Below are 16,702 nucleotides of genomic sequence, written 5' to 3' on the forward strand. Positions count from 1 at the left end.
GCTGCTAAAGAGATAAGAAGGACTGTTCTTTCTCAAAGTGTGTAATTGCTCTGACTGAATAGCTACCAGAGCTGGATCAATCAGCTTGCGGAGTGACTTCAAAGCCCTTGGAGACTCTTGCGTGCCATGGTATCCTGCCATAACGCCTGTCTGTATGAGGTGTTTGTTTGCGCCTGCATGGTGGCTGTTTAGTTGTGGAGGAGAGAGTGTTGATGGTTTCATGAGTTCTGTGCTCTCAGCACTGCCACTAGTCTGAGCTAGAAGGAGCTTTGGATCAGTCTGCACAGCCTATAACCCTGTGCCTATTTACACTTCATAGTACATACCACTAAGGGGAACACACCTTCATTTGGGCAGTCTTGCTTCTAGTGCACAAAAACCTCCAAGTGATAAAATGAATGCATAACAAGCATCATGGTACATTCCCGTAGGGGTAACATAACTTAATTTGGGCAGTCTTGCTACGGGTGCGCAAGAACTTCCAAGTGATAAAATTACCTCATATCAAGCGTCATGGTAACTATGCCTAAGGGGACCATAACTTAATTTGGGCAGTCTTGCAACTAGTGCGCAAGAACTTCCAAGTGATAAAATTACTGCATATCAAGCTTCATGGTACATACCCCTAAGGGGAACAGAAAGTTATTTGGGCAGTTTTGTTAGTAGTGTGCAAGAACTTCCAAGCAATAAAAGGACTGCTTAACAAGCTTCATGGTACATACTCCTAAGGGCAACAGAACTTCATTTGTGCAGTCTTGCTACTAGTGCACAAGACCGCCCAAGCGATAAAATGACTGCTGTGGCGAATCAAGGGAATTCGTCCACCCCACCCCCCCAGGAGCAGCCTAGAGAGGTGAGCCCACTCTGCAAGACCACCCCTAGGCATCAGGGCAAGTGGGACGCTTGACAGCAATAAAAACCTAGGCTGGTCTGAAGACAATGTTAACATGCGCCATGTGTATCAAAGACAATAAGCAGTCTCTTTAAGGGCAAACCTCGACTTCACTGTGTTGAGGACATTTAAGGAGAAACATATACTGAGAATTAAAAGAGAGAGCATCATACAGCAGCAGGGGAGGCCCCCTGGTAGATTAATGCAAGCGGGAGGTGGGGCCAACGAGAGCCACGGAGCCTGTGCAGTTCAGAATGACACTGAACTAGAGTATCAGATGCTGGGAAGACAGAGTACCGAATCAGTGAGAAACCGAGGGTCTGAGAACCTGGGACCCGTTGGTGGCATGACACCAACCCGCTGTGGTATCCGCAATGGCACAAGTTGCCACGGGAGACGCCAGACCGTAGCAAGAAAGGAAAGTGAGAAACTGGCAAAGAGATGTCACTGTAGAAAACAAGCGATAAAGCGAAGGCACGCAGGAAGGAAGGTCCCAAGCGACTGCAGGCCTCGGAGATGTTGCACCATGAAGAGAGAGGTAACGGGGAGAACGGGAGGACTGGGAAGCCGAAAGGGAATCGTTATACGAGTGGAGAAACCTATCCCAGTGGAATTATTGAAAGTCAAAATACAAAGTTGAGAAATCTGAACTGTAATAATATCAGAAGAAATGTCATATGTGAACCCGAGAAAGAGAATATTAATACTCCAAGAAGACCACCAGGGGGAAGAGGGAAGAATATCTCCACATTCAAGAAATACCAAAGGGAGTGTGTTAAGGAGAGATCCCACTGCAACTCGTCACAGTGGGATGGAAACATAAACACAACGATAGGGAATTTAAACAACACAGAGGAGAGAAAGAATGTTAAGGGAAGTCCAGAAAATGGGTTCACTCCAACACAAATAAAAGACACAGAGAAAGGAAAGAAGATCCTCTGGTGTCCCAGAAGCTACAGTTGGAGTCGGTTAGAAAGAGAATACTGTGTAGTAACCACAAAAGAAGTGGATCAAATACCCAATAACAAGGACAAACTAAAACCAGAAAGGGGAGCAATAATGATCAGGAAGGGATAACCCAGCCAAGAGAAGATATCAGGCAAGGTGGTAAACAACAAAACACTGTGGATATAAGGATCAAGCTAACTTTACGAAAGAGCCCCAGGAAAATAATCCCACACGATAAAGGAAGAGTCAAAGACCTTATTCAAGAATTGCAAGCTCTGGAACAGAAGGTGACTAGAGACTCATTGAAAATAAGATATTGATAGAACGCTTAAGCCAAGCAGAACCCTGCTTCACCGGGAGAAGGGAGTCATTCTCCTGACGTTAGTTGTTTTAAATAGTGGCGGGGTCAGAAAGGGTTAGTTTTGGACTGTGGACTTTCTTTTGATTTGGATATTTATGGATGATTGACAAGCACCTTAGTTAATTATATAGGTAGGGAACACCCCATAGTTATAGGGAGAGATCGGCCTTCTTCATATTATTTAATAAATCAATGTTGGAAATGTCTTCAAAGTGTCTGCGTACTCCTTCTGACCCACCACACTGCATAACAAGCTTTATGGTGCATACCCCTTAGGGGAACTGAATTTCGTGTGGGCAGTGTTGATACTAGTGTGGAAGAACGTCCAAGCAATAAAATTACTGCATAACGAGCTTTAAAAGTTTTGAAATCCATCAGAAAATAGGAATGACCACGTGACACCAGAATGAAAAATAACGCAACCTGCCAGACTGAAGAAGAGCCTCATACCACTTCAAAAAACCTCCACCTTCAAGACCCTTCAGTTTGAACTCCTAAGACTGCAGTCCATTCTCCAAGAAGCTTTGCTAGCCTTCACCCCATGGACATGATCTGCTGTTACTCTTTAGGCTCTGGAAAATCTGCAAAATAAGAGCCAAACGCTAGAGATGGGGGAGCCAAATTAATAGTGAGAGCCGGGTCATGGGGTCCGGCTCGGCTCTAAGAACCAAATGCGAGCCGAGCCGGTAAAAGGTGCATACCTTGCTATCTGTATCCTAAACCCCCAAACACAAACCCATACCTGGAATCCTTTCACCTAAACTCCTACTACAAAAACCCAATCACTGGCATACTCCTCCCAATCCCCACAACACAAACCATAACTGATGTCCTGCCTTACTTCCCCCCTAACAGCAAACCTATACCTGGCAGCATAACTTTGGAAGATATGTCACAGTGAAATTAAATGATTTGCCCATGATCACATGCTTTCTGTAAAATTGCATTGGATCCCAGTTCACAATTTATACACTTGACAACATATCATCCCATCGCTAGCGGATATAAATGTGTTTAGGTACAGTTTCGAGGAGCTAAAATAATGCTCTGTTTAATAAAGATAACATAAAAATATACAAATCACCATTGAACCAACCTGGCAAATATATCAAACTTTATGTTAAGCAGAAAGAGTGATTCTAGCTTTATTTTCACCATCTGAATGGAACTCTACACATACCAGAATGCAAAGTTATGTCGGCCTACACAATCCACTATGTTTTGCAAATGAACATTCAAGACTTAGACACACAACAACAAAACTATATGAAATTGTACCTACCTGTAGCCATTGTTTCACAGAAGTTTGGGGCTGGTTATTGTGCACAGCTTCTAGCAGGCTGAAACCCTACGGGAGATTTATTTGATTTATACATTTTATTGAGCATTTGTTAGGTGCCTATAAAACAGAATTGTTTCAAAGCGCCGCAAGGCTAAATGGGAAGGGAACAGGGGAAATAAAAGTAATCACAAAAACAGTAAAATACACTCTTGGTCCTACTAGGCCTTGTGGCATTTGGACGTGCAAGTGCAGGAGATGGGGATGGGGGGAAGAGGAGTGGACACGTGCTGGTGGAGGGCACGGGAGCGAAGTGCTAAGGGGAACCAAGAAGGAGAACCTCAGGCTAAGTGCTAATGCAGCCGACTCCCAAGGGTGGGATGCAAAGCCGCCAGGCAGGGACCTGCAAGGGCAGTGCAGTGGGATCCTGGGGGGGCTGGTATTGACTGGGAAGAATCCTGTGAGATTAATGAGAGGTGGTAAAGACTGGAGAAACTATGGCCACTGCCCAGGTTGCAGGGTAAAGTAAAAGAAAATGTCCTGGCAGGCTCCTTATACAGCATGCTAAGTGGAGGTGGGTGCTCATCACTGTAAATGTAAGACAAAGTTCTGGAATTTATACAATGAATGCTATAATACTGAAGGTACAAGCCAACGAAATCATCCACACGCTAGGATGACCAAACGCAACTAGTATCAAGAGACTGAGGGTATCGACTCACACTGATGGCTGCACACTTTGCATTAGTGAACAACACCATGCTTCATTATCCAAAACGTTTTGCAATATCATAATACACTTTTACAACCAAAGATGGAGAAAGTAAGTGGAATAAATAATGAATGGCGGACTAATTAGTTCATCGGTTATGAGGCAGCCATCAATGGCCAATGTATTTCTGACCATTTGCAGTCCTTCTTCGGGCTCGGATTCTCCAAATGGTTTGGGCCTTACATTGTTTATTGCATTCACTCATTTTTGCTTTTTGAGTGATTGTTCCTTCTTGCACATTCCAATATTTCCCCCTCCCTTGCCCCCACCCATCACTGTAAGCTGCAAGCTGTAAACTCAGCCAATACTACCCAGTGGTCAGCCAGGGACACTTTACAAAAAGTCCCTGTGATGGCCCCTTGCCAAGGTTGGTGTGGGAGCCTTTCCGATTGCATATATCAAAATCATTGGCCACTCTTGCTCTGAGCCTGCAAGGTGGATTTCTTGCACAGAAGGTTCTACAAGAATTATCAAATCAGTAAATATCAAAAACAAGAGTCTTAATTTTTCTCAAAGGTAAAGATGTACAGCACAAAACTGTGCTTTGTTTCTAATTAACTGAATCCTTTATCTGTATTTCCTTCTATGGAATGCACTATTACATATTACAAGTGTAACAAAATCTAATTTTTCTCAAGCCTGGTCTTAAACAATATTGCTCCACATTGTAAATTCTTGTTCAATATTTGTTTTTCTAAATTTGGCAAATCTTGAAGCTTGTGGCACTTTCCTGTTTACGATTTAATAGTCAGTGTAATAGCATTACTACAACACTTTCCCAGTTAATGAACTCAGGGAAATGGCATCGAGGATCTATTTCAGGAAACGTGAAGTGATTTGTTTAGTTGAGTCATAATGATATCCTTGGTAATTCTAAAAAATGCAAGTACTGTGTGGTCTTGGGGTGACTTTATCTGCTTTGTATCTGTTAGAAAATGCCTCTAAATAGAAGATATTTGTTGTGTCATCGAGAGGCTGGTTTAAGATATTACTGAGTAGAGTATTCATTAATAGAATATAATTTATAATAATTCAAAGGATTGTGTTCAACCGTCATACCAATTTCTTAGACATCTACAACCTTTGAGACCCCCTACAAGCAGGTTTCCGCTTCTATCACTCCACGGAAACTGCTCTCATAAATGTGTCCAACTTCATTGCCTCTGCTAAGCACTCCAGCCTTACGTCTATCGCAATTCTCATTGACTTGTCTGCTGTCTTTGAAACTGTCGATCCCTCTGATCTCCTTAATACTCTCTTTCTTCTTGGGATTTGCGATCAAGCTCTTGCCTAGACTGAATCCTACCTAGCACCTCATCATCTGTCTCCTGGAGCAACAAGACCTCTCAACTCACCCCTCGCACTGTTCATGTTCTACAGGGCTCTGTCTTGGATTCCCTCCTCTTTAAAATCTACACCTCCGCTCTTCGGGCGCTAATCTCCTCCTTTGTGTTCTTGTACTGACTGTTTGCGAACGACACTCAAATCTTCTTCTCTTTTCCTGAACTCTCCTCTGATCTCTATCAAAATGTCAAACTGTCTCTATTAAATATTGGATGGCTGTGCACCCTCCAATGTTAAACTCTACCAAAACAGAGGAGCTCTTCCACCATAGCAAAGTTCTCTCTCATCTCTTTCTCTGTCTATGCAGTTCCCACTTGACACTCTCCCCTACTCTTCTTCAGTTAGAAATCTCAGCGTCATCTATGACCCTTATCACACCTTCTCTACTTTCATCTCCAAAACTGGTACAGCAGCTCGCTTCCAATTTCCTAAATATTAGGAAAATGTTGCACCTCCTTCCTTTGAACACCTCCAAGGATCTCTTCACCACTCTCGTCTTCTCTAAACTGGACTACTGTGCCAGCATCCTCTTTGGTCTCCGCAACCGTGCATTCTGTCCTCTTGACATGATCATTAACTTCACTACCAGGACTCTCTTGGAACTCCCTCACTTCACACCTATTTCCTCGCACCGTCATCATGCTGGATGGCTGACGATGCAAAACAGGTTCAAATATACATTTCTTCTCCTGTTTGACAAATCTATCCACAGTAAGGCACCACTGTATCTATACTCCTCTATCCAACTCTACAAACCTTCTTGTAATCTCTGTTCTGCCTCCCTAACTAACCTTATGGCTCCTTGTCCTCCCTGTGTGTCCTCTCGCTTCCGCTATTTCTCTCTTCTTGCTCAACTTGCACGTAATTCTCTTCCACCGGACAACAGAAAAACAGTCCACACGGATTTGTTCAAAACCAAACTAAAAGCCTACCTCCTCACCTCCGAGGTACCTCTTATTTTCTTCTAGCTAACATTTTTCCCTCACCTCTAACCTGCCTCTGTCCCTCACTTTCTCTGCCTCCACTTTAGCACTTCACCCATCATGGTCACAGCCCGAGCACAGCTGGCCATACTGCCTACCTGCATTCCAATGTTGGTTTTCCTTAGTCTATGTATGTCTATTTATGTATTGTCTCCAGTGACTGTCCATTTACTCCACTCCACAACCTGGTCAAACTGTTCCTCAAACTCACCCCATTGTAAGAAGCTCACTGCTTTCTGTCAAATCTGAGCATTGTTCCTCCATCTGTGTGTGTGTGTGTGTGTATGTATATGTATATATATATATATATATGTATGTATAAATAATAATATTTTGTGGGAAATAAATCAACCCTCTAGTGCGACTGGTTGTAAAAATGTATCACTGTGTAATAATTGTCTTTCTTACAATAATGGAATAGTCTTCCTCTATAGCCGTACATTTTAATAAGTTAGATTGATGACTTTTGGTATGTCAGAAAGTCGTGAGGACATGACTTTTTTCAAACAGTGATTGCACCCACAACACCCTGCACACACAACCCTGCATTATAGGGGAATTGGTTGCAGGAGGAGGAACTGTCTCCAGGGGAATGGGATCTACAGCCAGGCCCGTCAGGCATATATAGATGAAGTGCAGCAAAGCTATACCAATGGCAATTTTGAACTATGCAAACACTTTTGACATTGGCATATGTAAGAGTGCCCATAACGGGCTCATCGATGCAAAAGTCATTTTTATATGTTCACACAATTCAGGGGTAGAACTGTAAAAGAAACGATAGAACTGCTCAAGCTTTGCATGACCTATTATAGAAAGAGCTTTGAATGCAATTTGCACTGTGCCTGCATTGCAAAAGTTAAGGCCAGTCACAGAGGAAAGAGAAGCATGTGTTGCCCACTTCCTTTGTGTGTCAGGGATGTGCTCTTGGATGGGGCAGCCACTCTTGAAGCATCACCCCTGCATTGGGGAAAATATGCCAGTCCAAAGCCTATTGCATGGGAAGATTGCCTTTTGTGAATCCCTTGTCTGCAGAATGCATGATTCTCCTGTATTTGCAGGTGCACTTGGCACACGCAAGTGAAGAACGCCTTTTGTGAATGTCAGTCATCCCAGGGTTCTCACACAGGAAGGAAAGTCAAAATCAAGCAACCAATTACATGCATGACCAACTATATGTAATCTCATGCAGGTGTAAATTATGGCACATTGGTAGTACCAAGCTTGAGGTAAAAGCCAGAATATTGCAACATTTAAGAGCAATCAAAAATAGGGACATGGCATACCCGTTGGCCAAACATTTTAAAGAGATACACAAAGGACACGTAACATCTTTCAAGTATTTTGCCTTGACAAAATATCCGACCATCCCAGGCGAGGCAACAGAGAAAGAAAGCTTAGACAAGTCAAATGCAGATACATCATTGAGTATAACACCAAAACCCCCATAGGACATAACAAAGATGAAGAATTGTATACCTTTGTGGGGGATTAACCTATGAGGCCCAGTCTCAACTTTACTGCCTTTTTAATTTATCTATGTTCCTTGAATCATTGTATGTTATATGCAATACAAGAGATTGTATAATGATTAACAGGTTGATTTTAAAATTTGAATTTTATCACAATGTAAATGTTGTCCATGTAGATGTTTTAGATACAAATCCATGTTTTGCGTGGCCCATATATCATCTGTGGTTTAATTGTACCCTCCCAGCCAGCAATTGATTTTAGTGGAAGAAATATCCTGTTCAACAACTGACTGACATGAACACAATTTTACGAGCTTTAATAATGCTTTCAGACTTCTAATGGATTTCTAATCAGAATGTTATCTATTTACTAGAGGGAATACAGAGGTTGAAGTCATGTAGACAGTAGTTGAAATAATGTCACAAACACCATGCACTTTGTCATACCATTGTTCGAGTGAACAACCAGGTATTTAAGTGAAAGTATTTTCCCACGATTTCTATGACCCTCGACCCAGTTCCAAATAAAACATACTTAGGACTAAAACTGCGGTCCCATCACCTCATTGCTGTTTTGGTTTACCAGCTCAGATCAATAATCAAGTATTCACCTCTATTGTGAGGCATTGTGCCCTCATCTTACTGTAACACAGCCTCAAGACAGTGCTCAACCCTAGTAGATCAGGTGCCAAGGGTGTTCGCCGAGATCAGAGTGCAGATAACATCATAGCGATTCAGAAACAGTGGTTTTTGAAGTTAAACAAAGTATTTTGCTTTAAATCCACTTTAAAAACCACCATAACAGCAGTAACTTACAAGTATGTTAGAGCCGTGGCTCCGAATTTTTGCACTAAGCACTTTACCTTTAGTTACCCCGAAATTTCTGTCAAATACTATCTGTAACCCTCAGCCTCCCGGTCAAGGCTGCTAGCTCTTTTTGCATTGAGTACTAAGCACCTTACTATGGAGATTTCTTAATTGCCGTTAAGCACTAAGCACTTTATGCATCTTCATCCAGTTTTAATATTGCAAAAACTGATGTTATAAAATAATTCTATAAATTTTGCACCAGGCACTAAGCACTTTATTATTGAGATCTCCAAATTACTGTAAGGCACTAAGCACTTTATATATTTATATTCTGTTTTTAAACTTAGACGCTGTTGTCACCTAACCTGAAGTTCAATAAGTAATGACATGTATTGATACCAGTTACAAATGGCAGCACGTGTCAAGTTTAGACATTAATATACGAGTTACACCAACATAATATTAAGGTATATAACCTCTAAACGACAGTCATATTACTCGTAACACCAGACCGAACAAGTTCTAAAATGGCGAGCTGCGTGGCCTAGATTGAACATGTATGCTTAAGAACTGAGTTGTATCAAGAACATCAAAGAGGGACACCATTTCCAATATAAACAGGTCTTTGCAAAATGGAATTGTATAATGTGACAAAGCCTGTAAGGGTGAAACGCTTTGTTGTTTTCTGCTTTAGATGTCCATGTGTATCACAATAAAGGAATTGAATTAAGCCTGTGGGAGTTCAAGTGTATTACTAAAGCGATTGGAGTCAGTGCCGCCGCCTGCAGGCAGAGGATATTCTCTTCTGCCAGCCTCTTCTATTTTCATATGGGATACATTGTTCACCGTAATCGTATTTCTGATGCTTTCCATCTGCTTAGATTCACAATCTGTGCATAGGCCAACATCTAGTGGAAGCTGCAGAGTATTACAGTTTGTTTTTCGAAACTCAAAAATGGGCGTCGACCTAGGGCGTGCCAGTAATACTATCCCTAGTGTGACGTCCACTATACCCTTGATCCCGCACATGTGTAGGACCCTCAGATTGTATTTTTTCTGACATGAGGTAGCATGAGGAGTAGCGTGAGTACACGGTATCCAAGCAGATAAGATAGATAAGACAACAAGCATCCATGCGCCTTCTCTCAGAGGGGAGGAAGGGTGGGCGCATGTGAATCTAAGCAGATACAAGCATCATAAATACGATTACTGTGAGTAATGTATCCCTTCTGAGGCTTGTGGAATCTGCTTAGATCACATGCTGTGCATAGATTAGCGAGCAGTGTTAGAAGAAGGAGGTGGGATGTGAGAAGGGTCATGAGCAAATAAATGTCTTAGAACCGCTTGTCCCACTTGAGTATCTGTCTTGGAATGAGTGTCAATGCAGTAGTGGTGAGTAAAGGTGTAAATAGAGCTCCATGTAGCTGCTTTGCAAATGGTGTCAAGGGGTACATTTGTAATCAAAGCCAGAGTGGCCCCAGTGCCTCTTGTAGAGTTGGCCCTTGGTGTAAAAGGCAGTGTTTTTTTCTGAAAGGGAGTTACACAGCTCGATACATTTAACTACCCATTTAGAGATGGCACCTTTAGAGACGCGATCTCCTTCTCTGCCTGTAGCTACGGAGACGAACAGTTGATCTGTCTTTCTTAGCGGTCTGGTCTTGTCCACGCAGTAGAGGACCGCTCTTCACATATCTAGTGTGTGTAGTTTCACCTCAGCAGAGCTTTTGGGTTCTTGGAAGAAGGCCGGTAGCTCAATGGACTGGTTAACATGGAATTTTAAAATGAAGTTAGATGAGAACCTAGGGTGAGTTTGTAGAACCAGTTTATCCTTATGAAAGTAAAGAAAGGATCCTGCACTGACAGAGCCTGAATTTCACTGACCCTTCTTATGGATGTAATGGCTACTAGTGGCTGATAAGTCAGGTGTTTGAGACTAGCTTTGTGTATGGGTTCAAAGGGGGGCCCCATGAGTTTAGCAAGCACCACATTAAGGTCCCATCCTGGTGGGGGGTTTGAAATTGGAGGGTCGAGTCTCTTTACCCCTTCCATAAAGGCTTTAACCACTGGCCCTTTCCACCACGACACCTTGTTATGGGAGGTGGTGTAGACTGACCAACAGGTGTAGCATGTAGGTGACAATATTGGAAGGAGTGCAATCAATCGGGTTGATTTGTTTATTCTGGCACCAAATAACGAATCTTTTCCATTTGTCAAAGTAACAGTGTCTTGTGTTTGGTTTCCTTGATTCTTTTAGGATATCCAGGCATCTCTGTGGTAGATTGAGATGGCCAAGCTCTATGACTTCAGGAGCCATGCTGCCAAGTCATCGAGCTGGGTTGAGGATGCAATATTTGTCCTTCGTGCTGGGATAGTAGGTTGTACCAGCACGGGAGTCTGATGGGTTCGCACACTGCCAGTTTGTGCAGGTGCGGGATCAACGGTTGTCTCGCCCACATGGGAGCAACTAGGATGAACGTCATCGATTCCCTGTGCATCTTGTTGACCACCTTCCTCATCAGAGGGGTTGGTGGAAAAGCATAGACAAACATCCCCGACCAGTTCATCCATAGAGCGTTCCCCATGGAGCCTGGTTGGGGGAACCTGGATGCGAATCCTGGGCATTGTCTGTTTTCACTTGTGGCGAATAGGTCTATAGTGGGGAAAAGCCACTGTGAGAAGAGGTCTCCTATGACTTCTTCATGTAGACACCATTCGTGTTCTTCCGGGAGGGGGTCTCTGCTCAAAGTGTCTGCTAGTGAATTGAGATCCCCTAGAACATGTTGAGATGACAGGTAAATGTTCCGTCTGAGTGCCCATATCCAAATTTTCTGGGCAAGCTTGGACAGATTTGGCGAACGAGTGCCCCCTGTTTGTTTATGTAAAACATTGCTGTTGTGCTGTCCGTTAGGATCTGCACTGACAGGTTCGATAGGTGGGGTTCGAATGCTCGAAGCGCTTTGAAGACTGCCAGAAGCTCTAGCAGGTTGATGTGATTCTTGGCCACTTTGTGAGACCAGAGGCCCTGCGCTGTGTAGTGAAGGAGGTGTGCTCCCCATCCTGAGAGGGACGCGTCTGTAGTGACTACAGCCTGTATTTCTGGATCGTAAAAGGGTTTCCTCTTTGAAAGATTCTCTCTTGTCCACCAGCGAAGACTCTGTACTAGTGTTGGCGAAACGACCACTAGATCGTCCCACTGACCACTTTCCTGAGACCACTGTTTCCCCAACCATTCCTGCATGGGTTGCATGCTCAGGCACGCGTGGGGAACCAGGTAAATAAATGACGCCATCATGCCTAGCAAAAACATCGCTTTGCGAACCCTTATCTGACGACCGGACTGATATTGAGGAAATTGCAGTAATAGATTCCGAATTCTTTCCTCTGATGGAAAGTCCAACCCCTCTTGAGTGTTTAGGACAGCTCCTAGGAACTGTTTGGAGGTGCTTGGCACCAGGCTTGATTTTTTCTCGTTATTGAGAAGCCCAATTCGAAGAGGAGGTCGACTGTTCTTTGGATGTTGGATCTGCAAATTACTGGGATCTCCCCCGTGATGAGCCAGTCGTCCAGGTAAAGGTACACTGGGATTGCATCCCTGCGTAGGTGCGCCGCCACCACCGCCAAGTAAGTTGAATAAATACCCTTGTTTACTTGGTTGCCTGGGACGAGTTCTATCGCGTCCTTTGCAAGAAGAATGACGATCTCCTCGAGGAGTATTCTTTGGTGCTCCAAGGAGTGTATTTTCTGTCTTGGAGGATGGTCGCGGGGGCGCTCCAACAGTTCGATGCAGTATCCCGCGGACACTGTGGACAGCACCCATCTGTCCGATGTGATCCCTTCCCATGCGTGGGTGAAGCTGGAAATCCGCCCCCCTACTGGGGGTGCATGGGAAGGGACCCTGAGTGGAGCGTCACTGTTTGTTGGGAGGCGTACTGCCACTATCTGGGCTGCCTCTCATTCTACCACGGCCCCTTTTCCGACCTCTGGCGAAATTCTGGGTAGCCTGTTGGTTGTTTCCCCACGATGTACCTTGCCCTTGGGAGTAATTGGACCCCTTCTGGGAATTTTGGCCACGGGAGCGACGAAAATTATTATTCCCTCGTTGGTTCGTGGGTTTATTGGTTAGCTGGCCAAGGGACTTAAGGGTCTCATATTCGTCTTTTGCTGTTTTGAGTGCCTCTTCCACCGCTTTCCCAAACAAGACATTTGGTTCCACCGGCATGTCGATCAGAGTGTCTCGGGTTTGAACCCCGACTCCTTAGCCAAGTGTGTCTCTTGATGACTTTGCTCTCTGCGATGAGCCAGCCTGCATTGTCTGCTGCGTCAAAAGTCGCCTTGAGAATGCATCCGGACACCGATCTCCCTTCTGACGCAATCTGGGCAAACTGGCCCTTTAGAGGTTCAGGTGCGGAGGCAATGAGGGCAGCTACCTGCTCCCATTGGTGACAATTGTAACTTGCCAGCAGAGTGGTGGTATTAGCAATTCTTGTCTGGTAAGCGGAGGTGGAAGCCACTTTCCTTCCTAGCCCAGATATCCTTTTGCTCTCCTTGTCTGGGGGAACTTCGAGGATGCTAGAGGTGTACCCGCCCATTTTCTGGTGGTTGTGACCACCAATGAGTCGGGTTTAAGAATACAAAGTATTTTCAAAGTAAGAAAATAAAGTGGGTCGGAGGGGGCGGCCCTGAATAATTTCTCTATTCTTGGGTTGACTGACCGGGTAAGGTTAGGGGTGAGGAGGGAGGGATCAATTCTGCATTGAACGGATTTCAGAATTGGTATGGCTTGGGCAACGAATTTCCTATCCCCCATAATGTCCTCTGCAAAGCCCCTCTCTTCTTGACCCCCATGAGTGTCTATCTGAAAGTGCTCTGCAGCTTTAGCTAAAACCTCATTTAGTAATGGCTGATTATCCACAGGTGAGTCATTCACCGGTGGGTCCTTGGGAATAGGGGAGTCGAGACTATAGGCCTCTGCCTCGTCTTCCTCCTCCTCATCCTGGTCCTCATCGTCCCCATAATATTCGACCCCTCCCTGATCGTCCAGTATTTGTATGTCTGGATCTTCAGCATACTGATGGTCAGGTTGAATAGTGAGTCGGTCTGAAATCAGGCCCTGAACTCGAGTATCAGTACAAGGTCTCTTACTAGGAGGCTGAGGGTCTTTGGATCCAGAAGGAGTAGAGTTAGTAGGGGTATTCTGATAGCTCAAAAAGTGATCAGGATTCTTCTCCTAAAAGTTAGCCAAAAAAGACATTCTCCTCATCACTCTGTCAATGTCTTCAGAGCTCCATTCCTTGGAACTGGGAATGACCACCTCTTGTTGAGGTTCATCTTCCATTCCCATATCCTCTCGAGTGGGAGGGACAAACTTAGGCCTAGCGACAGGGTCAGGGGTCTTGGTTTTATCAGAAGATCTATGTCCTTCTGAACCTGGTGTTCAGATGGTTTCTTCTGTTGTTTGTCCCCTTTACCATGTGTGGAGGAATGTTTCCCTGACTCCTTGGACTTCCCTGAATCTTTCGACGCCTGGCGTCGAGATTCGGAGGTGGGTTCTGTAGGGTCTAGAGATTTAGGGGGGGGACGTCGAGACTCGGAGGCAGACGTAGAACGAACTGCCGGAGCCGACTTTGAACGTGCTGCTTGGGGGTGGAGGTCGGTTTCGTCTTCTGACGACCATACCTCCGTGACTTTAGGAAGCGTGGCACCTTTAGCAATCGTAGACGGTTGCTGTGTGTCATGAGGCGATCGAGACCTGGAATGGCCAGAGGACACCGATTCTGCGGACCGCTCTCTTTGTGCCTTTTTCTGCGGATCGCTCAACACGCGTGTCGAGTCTCGGGAGGGGTTAGTGTGTTTATATCTAGGTGTATGCGTAGCGCTCATGCCGCTGGGTGTGGTCCCCAAAAATGCCCCGCTGGACAGTCCTCCGAGGTCGGGGGCTCCCGCTTGGGTGTCTAATGACACTCCAGTGCCCCCACCATCCGAAACGGCGGCATTGCTGCCATCACTGAAGGAACCAACAGCGTCCATGGCCTCGAGTTGCCTGGCGTAATGGCCCAACGTTTGGTGGAGCGGTCCTAAGTGTTTTAGCTTTAAAAAGCTTACACGCTCTGCAATTGGCTTCGGCAAACAGGGATTAAAGGTGTTATGCTTATCTACCCAAGGGAACTTACAGTTGCACTTGGGGCAGAATTGCAATGGAGTACTCTCCATATGTTATTATATGGCAGCGGGCGAGTGTATGTAGGAAATAAATGAGTGTGAGTATGTCCACCCCCCACTCTCCCTACTTGCAGGGCAGAGGCCACAGGCCTTCCGAGGCCCAAAGCAGGGCAGAGGCCAGAGGCCTTCCGAGGCCCAAAGTCCGTCGTGCAGTCTTCAGTACCGGCGTCGATCTTCAGAGTCTCGACGTGGGATAAGAGGAACAAATAACAAATGGCTGAAAGCCAGGGAACTCCGCAACTATGCTTCCGACAAGTATGGCGGAAAAAACAATCTGAGGGTCCTACACGCGTGAGGCATCATTGGTACAGTGGACGTCACACTAGGGATAGTATTACTGGCACGCCCTAGATCGACGCCCATTTTCGAGTTTCGAAAAACAAACTGTAATACTCCGCAGCTTCCACTAGATGTCAGCCTAAGCACAGCATGTGATCTAAGCAGATTCCACAAGCCTCAGAAATATATATACACACACACACACAAATGAATGTCCCAGTCATCCCAGGATTCCCGCTGGCATAATTGACCATAAAAAGAATGGTTACTTACCTGTTTGTCCCAAGGTACTCTGAGATTGGTCACCCTCTTCCATTCCCAGTGGTCACTCATTATTACTATTTTAGCAACTGGAATGATTGGCTTTCAAAGTGGCAGTTTTCTTTGGGATTGAAGGGCATGGAAGGGGGAACCAGTGAGCCATGGTTGGGGTTCATGTGCTGCTGCTGGATGGCAGATGGTCCTCATGGATAGGTGGTATTTTACCACGTTTTCTTTTTGCTGTGTTCACCCAAGCCTGATGTTCACCCTTTCCAAAGCCCCCAACATGTTTCCCTTAGGCTGCCCACCCCCGGCATGTGCCAGAAAGGGCAAGCCCTTGTGATACCACCCCCTTTTTCAGCAGTACAATTGTGAAATGTTCATTGCAGTAATATGACCAGGTTCTGTTCCTAACACCTAACAGTAGAGGAATTTCCACGTAACGAGCATGAGAGCTGGACTGGAGAGATTGTGTCCATTATGTAGGTGTTCACTTTCCTGTCCATGTCCTAATTGCAGAAACAGCGATGTACATAAAGAAACTGGCGGAGATGTCGGCAAGTGAAAGGACTAAAGAAATCCAGAAGCTTCCAATAGTTCTGAAAAGAAAAAAGGAACTTAGGTAAGATGTTCCAAGTCGAGCTTCATTCCATATTCAGTGTTGCATGTTTCACAAACAACTAGCAATGCAATACACTGCTATCAAATCGTTGCGTATGAACTGCATTTGTATACAAAATCTATTGTTTTCATGTTTTTGTATAGCACCAAACTTGCTGCCTTGAGCTCAGTTCCAGGTACTTTAGCACATGTTCATACAAAGGTTTGGTTAGATAATGGTGATGTATTTTGTGATGTTATCAGTGTGCTTAGGGGCTGCGCAGTGGGAGCCTCATAGTTAAGGTTTCCGTGGCTTAGAACACCTGCCAAATGTCTGGGGGTTTGTTGCATTCAATCTTAACGTCAATTCAACTAATGTTTTTTCACAGAATTTCAAGGCTTTTGTTATGCTATACCAACCACCACCTGCAATTCTGCCTTTTTTTCTTATACCATAACTGATGTAATATCATATGTTAACC

At 44.7% G+C, this 16,702-nt stretch overlaps 1 protein-coding gene across 3 annotated transcripts in view; it reads left to right on the forward strand.

Moving 5' to 3' along the window:
* The window catches only part of TMC5 (transmembrane channel like 5), a 662,848-nt gene that overhangs the window by 260,920 nt on the left and 385,226 nt on the right, over window positions 1-16,702 (forward strand). For all 3 annotated transcript variants that reach the window (XM_069647144.1, XM_069647145.1, XM_069647146.1), the window contains exon 7: window positions 16,140-16,242. In XM_069647144.1, coding sequence (XP_069503245.1) covers window positions 16,140-16,242 — 103 coding nt within the window. The remainder of the gene's footprint in view (window positions 1-16,139; window positions 16,243-16,702) is intronic.

This window comes from Ambystoma mexicanum, chromosome 2q, assembly GCF_040938575.1.
Source record: "Ambystoma mexicanum isolate Mex_15411 chromosome 2q, UKY_AmexF1_1, whole genome shotgun sequence".
Classification (NCBI taxonomy): domain Eukaryota; kingdom Metazoa; phylum Chordata; class Amphibia; order Caudata; family Ambystomatidae; genus Ambystoma; species Ambystoma mexicanum.